This window comes from Stegodyphus dumicola, chromosome 11 (genome assembly GCF_044657685.1).
Source record: "Stegodyphus dumicola isolate Sdum_Otavi_A_Nest chromosome 11, ASM4465768v1".
Taxonomy (NCBI): Eukaryota; Metazoa; Arthropoda; class Arachnida; order Araneae; family Eresidae; genus Stegodyphus; species Stegodyphus dumicola.
The window spans coordinates 114,405,774-114,421,219 of NC_140778.1; the positions used below are offsets into that span (position 1 = coordinate 114,405,774).

A 15,446-nucleotide genomic window follows, 5' to 3' on the forward strand; every position below is an offset into this window, starting at 1 on the left:
CGATAGATCGATGTTTTAACTTTGTGAAAAATTTGCACTAATTATGCCGTTTAATAATGTAATGCGAGATCTATAAGTAACTTCTTTCGACTGCATTCCCCCCATTGTTAACCATTTAAGAAACAGAAGACTCATTAGTGATGGTTGGTTTTGAGTCGGCAATGCAAACCGGTGTGTTAATACCAGGGTTTCTCACTTTAGAAATCTTTTCCGAATAATTTTTACAAGAAAAATAAATTAATAAATAAGAAAAAAAAATTGAAAGCTACCAGATTTTACATTACGCCCAAAAGAGCGTTTCTTTAACGTTTCCTGTGTTACTTTAATTTATTAAATATCATGTTCTTCACATTTAAACCATAAAATTCACATCAACAGGAATATCGCAAAATAATTTTAATATGAGCCTATCTTTAGAATTTCCAATACATAGTCTCGAGCGCTGGAGATAAAAAGGTTTTTTTCCCTACAGTGTTGCCATTGCACATTTTGAAATCATTCAGTTTGTTAATCGATAATTCGTTAATATTTTACAACATATGAAACCGATAATAAAATAAATTCCAAATTCCAAATTTGGGCTTCCAGATGATCATATTCGCAGGAGGATTACATTATTCAAACTTCTATGGCTCTAGGTACCTTTGTTTTATCACAATGCTGGAAACATACATACATTTATGCCGACTTTCCATTATTTGATTTCTTTAAATATAATACAGGGCGATAATATTTGGTGGCTACAATTTGAAAAATGAACCGACATTTATAGTGAACCAACGCAAAATTCCAAAACGAAATGAATAGTCCTTCTGGGCAAATTGGCCCTTTGGCCTGAAACATTCAAATGTAAACGTTTGTTTTTTCAGAAAAAGCCTTTTCTCTCGTTTTTTTTATAATTCCAACAGCTTATAGATTAAAATTTTTTTGTATGTTTTGATAATGACTTCTTTTTGGAAGAATCAGTACCTCTAACTTTCTTAATAGTAAGTATATATTAAAAATATTTCTGTCCTGCAAAAAGAAAGTGTCTGAATGGATTTTAGAGAATACTCTGATTGCATAATGTTAAAAATAACGCGCCTAATTGCAGTTTGTGTTAATTTATTTGACTAAGCGCAAATTCTCATTGAATTAAAGTAGTAGCTTGAATGAAATTTACAAGAAATACATAGCTAGTTATAATATATTTCATAATATCACAACTCTTAATAGACTGCTAGTATTCTTCTATACTTCGTTTAGTGACTGCGAGTAAATGGAGAGTCGCTTTTCAGGAGTAACGAAATCATTATAAAAAAAATTAAGTAATAATTAGGTTTTAGGACTTGCTGCATATTTAACGTATTTTCTCTCAGTGTTTAAAATGCGAGACACGAAGACAAATGTTGTTTTCATTAATCTTATGTATAGAATAGTTTTTAATTTCTCTTGGGATCTCTAATTCCATGTGCAGTTTAGTCAAAAAAATCCTTTCAACCTGTAGGCAGGATTGAAATAGGGCTTTAGAATTTTTTAACTTAAAAGTTGGAATAATGTCTTGCTGCATGTTTATTTCTCATTAGTTTAAATTTATTTTCTTTTAAGCTCTTAACTTACTGTCTTCTCCTATTTTTCTTAGGAAATACTCCATACCATTAAAAAAATAATTGTTTTGTTCCCTGGGAATATCCGGAGTGTGTTTTAATTCCCGGGAAAATCATCAATGTAGGAAACTCAGGAGAAAAATCTTGGCTAATAGTTTTCAAGCAAAGAAAAAGTGGTTTGAACTAGAGGTGAATAAAAAAGAATCATGTGAGCTTTCAGAGTTTCTGAATTCAAGATTTTATGATAAAGTTATAATAATATACGATGATGATAACTGTAATGTAACAAAAAAAGTAACAAACAAATAAGAGGGAAAAGAAATGTAACAAATAAAGGGAGAAATGTAACAAAGAAAGAAAAGAGAACAGAAAGTAAAGAGTAATATAATAAACAAAGGAAAGAGAAAAGAAAGTAAAGAGTAATGTAGCAAACAAAGGAAAGAGAAAATAAAATAAAGAGTAATTTAACAAACAAAGGAAAGAGAAAAGAAAGTAAAGAGTAATGTAGCAAACAAAGGAAAAAGAAAAGAAAGTAAAGAGTAATGTAACAAACAAAGGAAAGAGAAAAGAAAGTAAAGAGTAATGTAACAAACAAAGGAAAGAGAAAATAAAATAAAGAGTAATTTAACAAACAAAGGAAAGAGAAAAGAAAGTAAAGAGTAATGTAACAAACAAAGGAAAGAGAAAAGAAAGTAAAGAGTAATGTAACAAACAAAGGAAAGAGAAAAGAAAGTAAAGATTAATGTAACAAACAAAGGAAAGAGAAAATAAAATAAAGAGTAATTTAACAAACAAAGGAAAGAGAAAAGAAAGTAAAGAGTAATGTAGCAAACAAAGGAAAAAGAAAAGAAAGTAAAGAGTAATGTAACAAACAAAGGAAAGAGAAAAGAAAGTAAAGAGTAATGTAACAAACAAAGGAAAGAGAAAAGAAAGTAAAGAGTAATGTAACAAACAAAGGAAAGAGAAAAGAAAGTAAAGAGTAATGTAACAAACAAAGGAAAGAGAAAAGAAAGTAAAGAGTAATGTAGCAAACAAAGGAAAGAGAAAAGAAAGTAAAGAGTAATGTAACAAACAAAGGAAAGAGAAAAGAAAGTAAAGAGTAATGTAGCAAACAAAGGAAAGAGAAAAGAAAGTAAAGAGTAATGTAACAAACAAAGAAAAGAGCAAAGGAAGGAAAAAGAAAAAGAAAACGAACAATGAAACACAGTGCAGATGTTTTTGTGACAGTGCCGCATTAGAACTGCCATAGTCGGACAGATATGGCAACTATATGAATGTAATCGAACTATTTTATCGAACGTCATCTAGTAGCAACTAGAACAATTTACAGTCAGTTGACTTCCAGCTGAGATGAGGTTAGGTTGTCCAATAATATATCTACGTGACTCGAACGTTAGTTCGTTTTGGTGTAGGTTTTGTTTAAGTATATTTTCTTTGTAATTGTTCTTGTGCTCTGTTAATAAATACTTATAGAGCTAGCCAGCATTTGTGTCTATCGAAGAACGGTTATAGTGTAGTGACATTAGGTATTTTTTGGAGAAGCAGGAGAAGTGAAAAATGAGCAACGCCTTCGCCGGAAATCGAACCACGGACCTCTAGAATATGCGCCCAGCGTGCAGACCATCACACTACGAAGGCATGCTAAGAAGGCGGGAGAAATACCTTATATACTCCCTTTAAAAGGCGACTGGGGTTTTAGGAGACCCAATCGCTAAATCCTGGGTGCGGAGAATCATCATCCAACACCCTTTTAGTTCGGACGTCACTGTAGAGACAATAGGTACTTTTTTTTGGAAGTAGCAGACATGATAAATGAGGAACGCCTTCGCCGGGAATAGAACCACGGACCTCTGAAATACGCGCCCAGCGTGCAGACCACCACATCACGAAGGTTCGCTAAGAAGGCGGGAGAAATACCTTATAACAGTACTTAATAAATATTCAAATGTTAGTGATTAAAGTCAGCTTCCCTCAAAAGTACACAAGTTAAAACTGATTCCTTCTATTAAACCACTTTACAAAGGATATTTTTGATGTTTAGAAAGTCAAAGTTATAAATTATATTTCCAGGGTTAATCTCTGTTAAAATATCAGGCCTAGTGTAGATAAACGTAAGGAATTTAGATGTGTTCGTTCTTAATTTAACTGTAATTTTGATAATGAAATTTTTCCGTTTATTTTAACCACAAAAACTGAAAAGAATATTTTTAATATAATTGAATTCTTGGAATGCCAACAAAATGTTTTTGTTTTTCATGCATGTGTATTATAATGAACCTTACTATCATTGTAACTGTATTAATAACTATTTCTCATTTTACAAACATTTTAACTGATTTAATTCTCATTTTCGGATATTGTGCAAAATGATAATTTTCCTCAATAAATGCAATAGAAATAAAATAGTTATTATAAAAATATGCTGTGATTCCTTAAATGCCTAAATTGCAGCACAGATATTAAAAAAGACAAATAGATATTCTAAAAAGCCAAATTCTAAAATATTTCTTCATAGTCTTCATACTTATTTGTATATTTCTTTTCCATTATGCATAATGTGCATGAAACTGGTTGCCTCACACTGAGAGATATATTTTAATAAATAGATCGCAGATTACATGACGTTTCCCTGCATACATTTTAAATATTATAAATGTAATTAAATTTAATTTCTTAATTAAATTAATTGACAAATGCATGAGACTTTTTTTGCTGTAATTCCAACACAGATGTGAGATAAAAAGGAAAGAAACAAACGAAAAGGAAGGGAAAAGAAAAAAAAAAAAAAAAAAAAAAAAGAAAACGAGCGATGAAACACAGTGAAGATATTTTTATTACAGTGCCGCATTAAAACTGTCAGAGACGGACAGGCATGGCAAATATGATATATTAAGTGAGGGATATTTAAGTCATCAGCAAGAATATATAGGGGAAACGTCAGAGGACTTTTCAGGACTAACTTACAATGTACACTGCTCAAAAAAAAAAAAAAAAAAAAAAAAAAAAAAAAAAAAAAAAAAATTGGGACAGTTCTATATCTCCCGTTCTACTGGGCCGATTGACAAAATTCAAATTGCGTTCTTCATGTCTCGAAAGCGCGACTTAGGATATACATATTAGATTTATATATAACACTACTCTAACATAGGTATTTTGACACAAAATCGGACTTTTTCTGAAATAACATACCAATTTTTTTTACATATTTTGATTCTACAACTCAAATTACGCCTAAATATGAAATTCTGTAAAATTTGGAGAGAAATTTACGGAGAAATTCACAAATTTATGTCTTAATATATGGCTGGTTGATGATGTTGATGTATTTAATTATGGCAAAGCACACAAAATTTACTGAAATAGCAAGAAACATTCTAAGTCTAGCAATTCATAAAAATTAAATGATAAGTGAGTTTATATTTCTATAATGATACATAGATCTAAATTTCTATTAATTAATTACGTATAGCCATTAATTGCAATTTAAATTTGTGTTATTTTCTTATACAATTTTTTTCCATGAAAATGTACCCATATATCTGAATAAAATGATACTAAATCATGAGTTTTTAACAGAGAGTGATATTTAATAGATAATGACATAAATTTAAAATTCTATTAAGTGCTATGCATGCAGCCATGTTTAGTAATTTCCAGATTTTTAACTTCTGTGTGTGTGATTATGGTAAAGCCTCGAGGGCTATCTGCCTAAGGGGAGGGATGCCTTCGTGGAAGAATTTCTAAGGGAAACTGGCTCGTATACACGTTACACATGGGGAAAACCACGAAAACACCCATGCAGCCAGCCCGTTCGCGGGATTCGAACCTCGTACCGAACTACCAGTGTTCAGCGACTTTACCGCTCGGCCGCTGGTGGGCCTATGGCAAGCTGGTTTCCTTTCCCGTGAGAGGAAAAAAAAGTTACCATCGTTCCTTTTTTTCCAAATAATATTCTTTATATTATATTTTTAATTATAACTTATTATTTCAAGTAATTTTTTCTTTTACGAATTTCATTTTAATTGTTTAAGTTGCATGGTTTTTTTCGAACAACTGTTTTAAAAATTTCTATTTACCTATTCGAACTGCGTAAATAAAGGTGCAGCGTTTATTTTTTCTTTTTTCAAATAGTTTTCGTTATATATATTTTTTTGTCATAGTTATTGTTTTAGGTAATTTTTAAATTTTTATACTTTTATCTTAATTTTTGTGTTGCATTGTCTCTTCAGATAATTGTTTTAAAATTTTCTATTTATTCCTTCGAACTGAGCATTTTAAATACATTTATTAATATAAATTTTCCAGAATTTTATTTTATTTATTTGAATTGCGTTTCTTTCGGAAGAATACTTTGTAACCCAGACTACGATGCGTTTGAAAATTGCATATATTAAAAGAGAAAATACAGTAAAGCACAGTTAACACGCCTTTCAATGTTCCGTTCAGAAAAGATATATATAAATAAGAGAGATGTATAACCTACATTTTAACTTAGGATGACTTGCGTACGCTGCTTTAAACAGTTTTATCATTCTGCCCATTGCTTTAACAATTTTATCCTACATTTAGTTTCTTAAAATGTTATTCATATTTTAGTCAAATATTTTATTTTTGAAATCGCAAGAATCAAATATCATAAGATTAAAAGGTTTTAAATTAAAAAAAATACAAATACTAAATTTTTACGCAAAAATTTATTTTCTCTTCTCTTTTTCTTCAGGCATTCTACTTTATTCTTGCTCTTTTTCTTTAGGCATTCTGCAAGTATATTAAAAAGTATCCAACTTTTCGAAATATCTTGATATTTCTGACAATCATTTTAAATAAAGTTATCGCCTTCCATTTCGTAAAGGTCCACAAACGGTAAAGACGCTGAACACTGGTAGTTCAGTCCGAGGTTCGAATCCCGAGAACGGGTTGGCCGCATGGGCGTTTTCGTGGTTTTCCCCATGTGTAACGTGTATACGAGCCAGTTTCCCTTAGAAAGTCCTCCACGAAGGCATCCCTCCCTTTAGGCAGATAGCCCTCGTGTGCTTTGCCATAATTAAATAATCCTATCCTATCCAATCCTTAATTAAATATAATTGATTTGTAAATTCTACTAGAACTGACGGTAAGAATTGAAGTGCAAATAAATAATATGGTGTGCAATTTTGATTAATATAAAATTAAAAATATTTGCATAGAAAAATGTTTGCATTCAGACAGAAAGTTTTTTGAAATATTTGCAATTACTTTATAAGAAGTATTTATTAATAACCGTAATAATTACTTATTATATTACTGATGATTAGGATTCAGTTCTTGACAATTATATTCTAAATTAGAATTTTAAGAATATAATGAAAGACGCTACGCACAAAAATACATTTTACGATAAAAAATGAGTTGATATTTTATGTTTTAAAACTTCTTAAATTCATTTAATAAACATCGTATCCTCGTTGTTAATTGAATCCAGAATGTTGGTGTCGTTTATATAATTATTCTTACTTGTCCACAGAATCTGCTGACTTATCCAGCCATTAAGTAGCTGCAGATCATTTCTACATAACCATTGAACTTCCATTAATTCAGTCTCTAGAGGGTTGTATGTTTATATCATAATTTGACTTTTATAAAAAATTATTATTCTAAATCTTATGTAACTATAAAAATATACTGTGCTTTAAAAATATGGATGATAGTATCAGCCGCTCTTTCAGCCACTTCAAAAGCAACAATTTGTTTAGAAATAAATTATGCAATTAATGTCATAAAATTCAAATAAACATCAAACGAAAATTCTCAGTTTTAGACAATTCGATTTAAACGAAGTAAAGTAGCAGACGATAAAACGCCGAAGGTAAAAATTTACTCTTGCAAAATTGTACTCTTATTACAAAAAAAAAAAAAAAAAAAAAAAAAAAAAAAATAGATACAGAGAAATTTAAAAAATAGTTAAAAGTTTGAATAATATCATCTATAATTAAAAAAAATAGCTTTTCATATAGTATTAATAAATATATATTACGCATCCTTGAGGGAAAAAATGTCATATAATTAATTCTTCGTAAAATTTTACTTGAAATTTAAGGTTAAAAATAGCTGTGGCAATTCACTGTAACAAAAATCCAAGGAGGTTAGAATAGAAGGAGGGAAGGTTCAACTCAAACGGTGAAGCTTGGCGGCCATCTTCCTGTTATCACCCTGACTTGTGCAAAGAAATCTGTCATTGCAACATTTTTTTCTTTTCTTTTTGAAGCATGTCAGCTTGTATTGCATATGGATGCACAAATAGATTCTCGAAAAAAATTCCGGGCATTATTTTTTACACGTAAGTATTAATTTTCTTTTTTATGTAATATGACAACTATGTCAAAAAATATCACAATGTCATGTGGTTTTCTTTCCAGATGTGAAAAAAAAGGACTTAAAATAGGTTATTTAATATAACTATAATCAAAATATATTAAATACATTTTAATGTTTCTGTTTATAGCTGGTTTATCCTTAAGATACAATGCTATATGGTAGGATTTAAATTGTATAATTTGAACGTTTTAGTTAATTCGTTTTATAACTTTCATGAAAAGTAAGAAATCAATTGTTACTATTTTTATTAATTGTAAAGGTGTTAAATAAAGCAATGCTTTTCTTTATATATTAATTATTATTCATTTTTTTAAGATAAGATAAACTGTTCTGTTGTTAAAAATTTTTTGCATAAACTTACAAATTTCTGAGCAGTATAGTGATAAAATTAAGTAAAATATTTACACAATTGAACATGTGGAAAGATGTATCCAAAAACTTATATAGGTGTATTTCTGTAATTCAACTTAATTAAAGGCAGTTTCTTTGAGATTAATAAATATGAAATGCGCATAAACTGAAATCAATGAATTCACATAAATCTGCTTTATTTTATTAAGATTTATTTTCTAACCTAAGCAAATCCGTGAAAAATGCAGAAACATCATTTTTTAAAGGCTTTAATGTTATGCGCATGCATTTAGATTTCGAACTATTTCTTAATAATTTGCTGTACATAGTAAATTATGGATATCATCTTTATTACTTTAAAACAAAAATTCAACAATAGCGAGGGATTTCATTATAAATTTAACATATTTTTACTGGAAAATAAATGACCGGAGCAGTTTAGAAACACGTACATGTCACTGCCGTAATGCAATGTTTTGAAGTCACAAACATGGACGCCGCTTGTTCGGCGGAGTTTCATTCCCCGATAATGGAGGAAATTGCGAACCCTCCCTCCTTCTATTCTAACCTCCTTGCAAAAATCCATAGACCACATTTGGCGTTATTATCGCTCAAAAAAAAAAAAAAAAAAAAAAGATGCCAAATTTCAAAACGCGAAAATATGTAAATTCGTGTATATCTTAGAAAATTTTGAATAAAAAAATCTAATTTTTTGCAGATATTCTTAAAAATACACCTACTTTAAGATGATGGTAAAAATTTTATAGGTTATAATTCAAATTTTTTTTCGAAAAATTTATAAAAATTATTTAAAAATAGAAATTTAAAAAATAAACACAAAAAATGGGTAAATTTTATTTGGAATGAATCTAAATTTCGAAATGTGAGAGAAAAAATCAAAAAAGTTTAATAAAAAACAGATATTAATAAATATTTGCCAAATTCAATTAACATTGAGGAGCTAAAATTTTGAGAGCTAATATTTTAAAAACTATTCGCACGATGTTTACAAAATTTGGTATTCTGGCATAATTTGAGTCGTAGAATCGAAATATGGAAAAAAATTGGTATGTTGTTTCAGAAAAAGTCCGATTTTGTGTCAAAATACCTATGTTAGAATAGTGCTATATATAAATCTAATATATATCCTAAGTCGCGCTTTCGAGACATGAAGAACGCAATTTGAATTTTGTGAATCGCCCCAGTAGAACGGGAGATATAGCACTGTCCCATTTTTTTTTGAGCAGTGTACATATGCAATAACTGTATCATTCTTCATTTTTTTTAAGGAATGCAGTGGTACTTTTCGAGGTATGACTTGTTAGTTGACTTTAAAACTTTTTCCCTCTATTCTTTTTTTTTTAAATTTTCCATTTTAAGAGAATCCTGTGACAAAACACTTTCTTTGCATTGGCGTGAACTTCTTAACTGAAACTTTCTTTGCATTGGCGGAACAAATTTAAACATATTTTCGCTTTGTTTTCGATAATATGTAGACCTTCTTTTATTGCAGTCATTTAGGTACATTCATGCTTCATCAAGAGTCACAATGTATTTCCATTTATCTCCCGCTAAATGGTTTTCATACAAGTTTCTACAAATCATTCTGCATTGACAAATTATCCTTCGTTATAAACTGAAAAGATGGCGAAATATGTCCATTTAGACAAAGATGGAATATAGACCTCCAATTCATCCCTATAACTATGATAATGATAAAATAATGTTATTTATTAAGGTATGTGTTTCTAATAAACATGAGACACCGTTCATATTGACCCAATTTACATCGGGGAGAGCATTCCTATTTAAAGCAGAGTAACAGCTATCGGATTAAATTGAATTGGAAATAAATCAGCTAAAACTCATTGACATACACATCCATTATCCAAGTGTCGACGAACAGTGTAAGGCCATTAAAGTTCTAAAGTAATATAAAGAAAATTTAAACATTAGTGCGCCATTCTTTAGCGCTTGTGACTGGTTAATTCTCTCATGTGATTGATGTATCCAGCCATCTCATTTATTACGCGGTATTTGCATTCATATAAGACGAAGGGCTATAGAATATTATACAATAAAACAACCCCAGGATTATCAGCGAGATTAAATTTGTTATTTGATGTAAGTTGTTTGTTTTTTGACTACGAAGGGAAAGATCTATGTGACAGCAAAATAGATGTTATATATATATATATATATACCCTCATGTATAAAAGCATACATTTTCCCATCTTAGTTTGCAGAATATTATTAGGTTATAAATTGCTATTATAATATTATTCTTTGTTATTTAAATACGAAGGGAAAGATCTCTGTGACAGCAAAATAGATGCTATACCCTCACTTATGTATAAAAACATACATTTTTTCCTCCTAGTTTGCAGAATATTATTAGATTATAAATCGTTATTATAATATTATTTTTTGTTCTTTGAGTACGAAGAGAAAGATCTCTATGACAGCAAAGTAGATGCTATATATATACTCTCACTGATGTAAAAAAAACACATATTTTTCCATCCTAGTTTGAAGAATATTATTAGATTATAAATCACTATTTTAATATTATTCTTTGTTCTTTGAGTACGAAGGGAAACATCTCTGTAACAGCAAAACTGAGGCTATATATCCTCACTGATGTATAAAAACATACATTTTGACATCATGGTTTGCAGAATATTATTGGATTATAAATCGCGGTAATTAAGCTCCCGAAATAGCAGAGATGACGACGAGTGTAAGGTGTATTCAAATTCTTTTATGTGATTATTAAAATTAATGCAAGAAGCAGAAAGAGAAACCTTATAACATCTTAGAAAACGATAGGGTCTTGATCGTCAGAAATCAACAAAACTGAAATGTAGTCATATTGCAGAAAACATAAGGTTTCTCAAAGCAATAAATACAAAATATATGATGCGGATACAACATGACTTCCTTGTGCGGCCTATTAAATTATATACATTCTCCTGCACTTCATTTAAACATATTTAATCGAATTTCATTAGAGATATATTTCTCATTCGTTCAATTCGTAAGGCAAAAATATATGAAAACTCAAAACATCTTCATTAAAAGTTGTAAAATACAAAAAAAAAAAAAAAAAAAAAACCTAAAACATCAAATAAGGTTAAAAACAATTAGAAAAAACAACTTTCATAATTAAAATTAATGTTTCTTCTCAAAAATAAACAATTTGGTCAGCGGGCAGGAAGACAAAATTTTCGGTGTAGAAAACTGAAATTTGACTTTTGGTGTAGAAAATTGAAAGTTAACTTTCGGTGTAGAAAACTGAAAGTTAACTTTTGGTGTAGAAAACTGAAAGTTAACTTTTGGTGTAGAAAACTGAAAGTTAACTTTTGGTCCCATTTGGCGAAAAGGCACTAATGTTGTTGCATCAACTGGCTTAATTCGCTATTCTATTGAGAGTTCCAACTGCAAGTAAATGTTACATTTGAAACATCGTTAGGTTTAGCGGGACTTTTAAATTGTTGATAATTCTACAAGTATTGACGAAGATGGCGTAGAAGTGTTGGATATGATATCCATTTACACCAAGAGAATATTCACGGAGAGATGCGATAATTCTTCACAAGATACAACGGATCGTCTGTTTACATTGATTTAATGAAGATGGGTTATTGAAAGAGAATCTGTGAATATAAGGCAACACATTTTTACACAGCAAACAAAACGAGAAATTAGAAATTTTGTAGTTGAGGTGCACGTGATCAACATAATTCAGCCGTATGCCAGTAGCTTGAGAATTTAAAGTACAAAATCTCTAAAATTCAAGATTTAAGAATCTAAAACTTTTCGGACGCTACATTCCTTTAAATATTCCTCCGAAAAGCCATCATTTATTTCGGGCAGGTAGCCTTTGTACGCTTTGACTTAGTCGTTTAAACAAACAAACGGACTTACCGGGAGGTGTGGCAATTCCGTATCCTTTGGAATCGAGCAGACCCCCTACTTGAGTCAAGTCACAGTTTCGTTCGACAATGAATTCGATCGTTGTGGATTCCATCAAGAAGGCATAGTTTCCTTTTTTCACCCTTTCCACTCCTTTCTGGTTATTATCAGTGAAGACGGAAGGTCTTTGGGACTCCATGAATGACCACATACGCTTGTAGGTGGGGAATTCAGATTCCTACAAGTAGAACATAACTACTACAAAAATTGAACATAGAATGATGTCGTCAAATGCCGGAAGTGTATTCCGTGCTTGAAAATAAGCAAAAAATATACAATGACTATAAACAGAAACGCATATTCACGTGTTACGAGACTTTAATTCTGCCCTTAAAATAAACACTGCACAGCCCCCGAGAGACTATTCACGTGGACTCCCCGAGTCGACTCCGGGCTTTATATCTCGTCTTGGCAATATATTTGAAACGCTATGACACCTTACGACGCGGATGAAAAAGATGAAAAATTTAATAGATAAAATTTCCTATTCTGATCAAGAAAAGAGTTGTAGAATTGATGAATAAAATTTTTCGATATTTCCGATTTTAGAATAGTGCATAAGCAGTTTGCATTTATACAGTCTTGGTGTCCCATAATCCTGGATTTTTTCAAAAATCATACAAAATAAAAAAACTAGCACATCAGAGTGCCATTTACATATAACGTCTTATGATAAAGGTTATGAGATACATTTTGATGACCTCAGAGATCACGAGACTTATGTACAGCTTTTGTAAACAAGCAAGGTCATTCTTCCACTTCTTCTGTGGAATGTATCTCATTCTTTAGGGCAAAAGAATGCTTCTTAGTTCGAACTTTCACCAACAGATGGCGCAATAATACTACATCACGAGAATATTTATGGATGGCGCAGTACCATATTATACAAATAGAATGAGAAAAATTAAGATTAACGGCATTTTTACGTCTGCATTTGTGAAAATATTACAGTATTATTAACGATGCCGTGGTCATTCTTGAGTTCTAGATTGCATTCAATTTTTTAAGATTCAAGTTTGTGCATTTCCGTGATTTAATGATATGATAATACCTATCAAAGAAACATTTTAGCTAAAATATACATTGCATTCTCCCTCCTCCCCAAAATTCCTTGCCTGTGATATGCTTTTATGAGCAAACTACACTGTAATGAGCCATTTATCAGATTTTATATAAATTTTTAAATTACGCATCCAAATTTATGAAATTCAGAGTAATTTATGTGCATTAAAATGATAAAAATAAAATGGAATAGCGCACCATTTTAAAACGCAACTGGAAATTTTCATTATAAAAAGGACCATTGGAGAAAGTGTTGACCCACTACGTTATTTATCAAAAATCTATAATACTGTTTATATTAATATATTTTGAATATGGTTTTTCTTTTCTTTCTCCCCCTTTCTTTTTTTTTAAACCTTTTTTTAAAGTTTGAACCCTAGCCTTGTCGGCATAAGTTGCCAACGTAAAGCACTTTTATACGTTTTGTCTGATTGAAAATACGTATAAATACTAATTTTTAATGGTTTCAGCATATAAACTGCTTCTAGACATTCTATTTAAAAATTTTAACTATGAACTTATCATTATAAAATACTAATGCCTGAAAGTCAATATATTTGGATTTCATTTGTTTGTCTAGTTAAAAGATATTTGAGTTAAATCTTTACCAAAAAATCAAAGAAAGGCAGTTAATATTATTTTAGACATTTTTTTGAAAAGTTCATATTTCGAATGAAAAACTTTAATTTTAACTTAAAATTTAAAACTAAATGATATTTTATTTTGGAGTAATATTCCGGTTTAACTGATATAAATTTAACCTGAATTTGTTAAGGTCTGCATTAATTAAATTCTCTCAAGTTATTGACTAATTACCTTTCCCTACGAGCACAATAAATGAAATATGTTTGAAAATAACAGACTTACTTCTTTCTTCAAAAGCCAACAAGAGTTATATAGATATAGTAAATCTTATTGTATGCATATGTATAAAGAATATAATAAAGTGTATATATATATATATATATATATATATATATATATGTATGTATATAAAGAATAAAATAAACTTTATGGAGCGAAAAAGCAATTTAAATTCCACAACTGATACAAAAGATTCTAAAAAGAAAACATCAAGAACGTGTTTTATATTGTATTGATTCCCCCCTCCCATTCCTCATCTCCTTAAGAAAGAAGCATACATTTTTCCTTTTTATTGCCATCAAAGAATACATACATTTGATTTCTGATTTTAAAGAAAAAACGATGTAACTTTATCTTGTTCCGCCTGTAAGAAAATATTAGAATATAATAGTAATAAATGTAAGAACAGTTAAAAACAACATAATGAGAGAACAATAACTCTGAGTCTCATGCTAACCGAAAAATGATTGTCATTTGAGTTTCTGTTATAACAAACTGAAGGAAGAATAACGACAATTACAGCTTCTGAGAGAACTTTTTTAAACAGACCACAGAATGGCTAAAACAGACTAAACGATAAGCTGAAAATAACTGAATTTGCAATTGGCAATAGCTTTGCGATGTAAAGTGGGGGTGACGTATTCCTTGAGTTATATGGCATTCAATTCTATGACAGCTGCTAAATAAATTATATATAAGACCATTGTTTTTAATGAACGGTAGTCAAATGGTATTTCGTTCTAAAATAATGTCTTTGTTTTTTATTCATTTGTTAGATATTAGTAGCAATGAGTTACATAGATTCATTCAAAGCTCAGTGAACGGTTAAAAATTCATACTCCGGTGAAATTTCATGTGTGGTTATTAGCACACAAATGCATGAAATTACATTTAAAAGAATTTATTATGTAATTTTTAGCTGTTATTATTTAATCATTATCATTGCACCTAAGAATTCTGAATATATGGCACTGCTTTCGCATCATCACGGCCAAAAGTTTCCTTATCCTAACTTGTTAAAAAACAATATCATTGTTGACGGATACGAAAAGCAAGAATATTGTTGCGTTCTACGGGTTCGTAGATTTTCAGTAATTGACGATAACACGTGATGAAGAATCAAAACACAGTTTATCCGCCAGTATTACATAGGACAGTTCCATCGACACGTTTACAGGCGTAAAAAAACTACGATAAACACACTGAAACAACCAGCAACACAACTTTTTCAGGCTATAACGGTAAAGTCTGCTT

The 15,446-nt window shown here is 30.1% G+C and overlaps 1 protein-coding gene across 1 annotated transcript in view; it reads right to left on the reverse strand.

Moving 5' to 3' along the window:
• The window catches only part of LOC118187283 (glutamate receptor ionotropic, kainate 2-like), an 826,434-nt gene that overhangs the window by 32,335 nt on the left and 778,653 nt on the right, over window positions 1–15,446 (reverse strand). Inside the window, exon 14 of the mRNA XM_085827114.1 lies at window positions 12,219–12,444. Coding sequence (XP_085683240.1) covers window positions 12,219–12,444 — 226 coding nt within the window. The remainder of the gene's footprint in view (window positions 1–12,218; window positions 12,445–15,446) is intronic.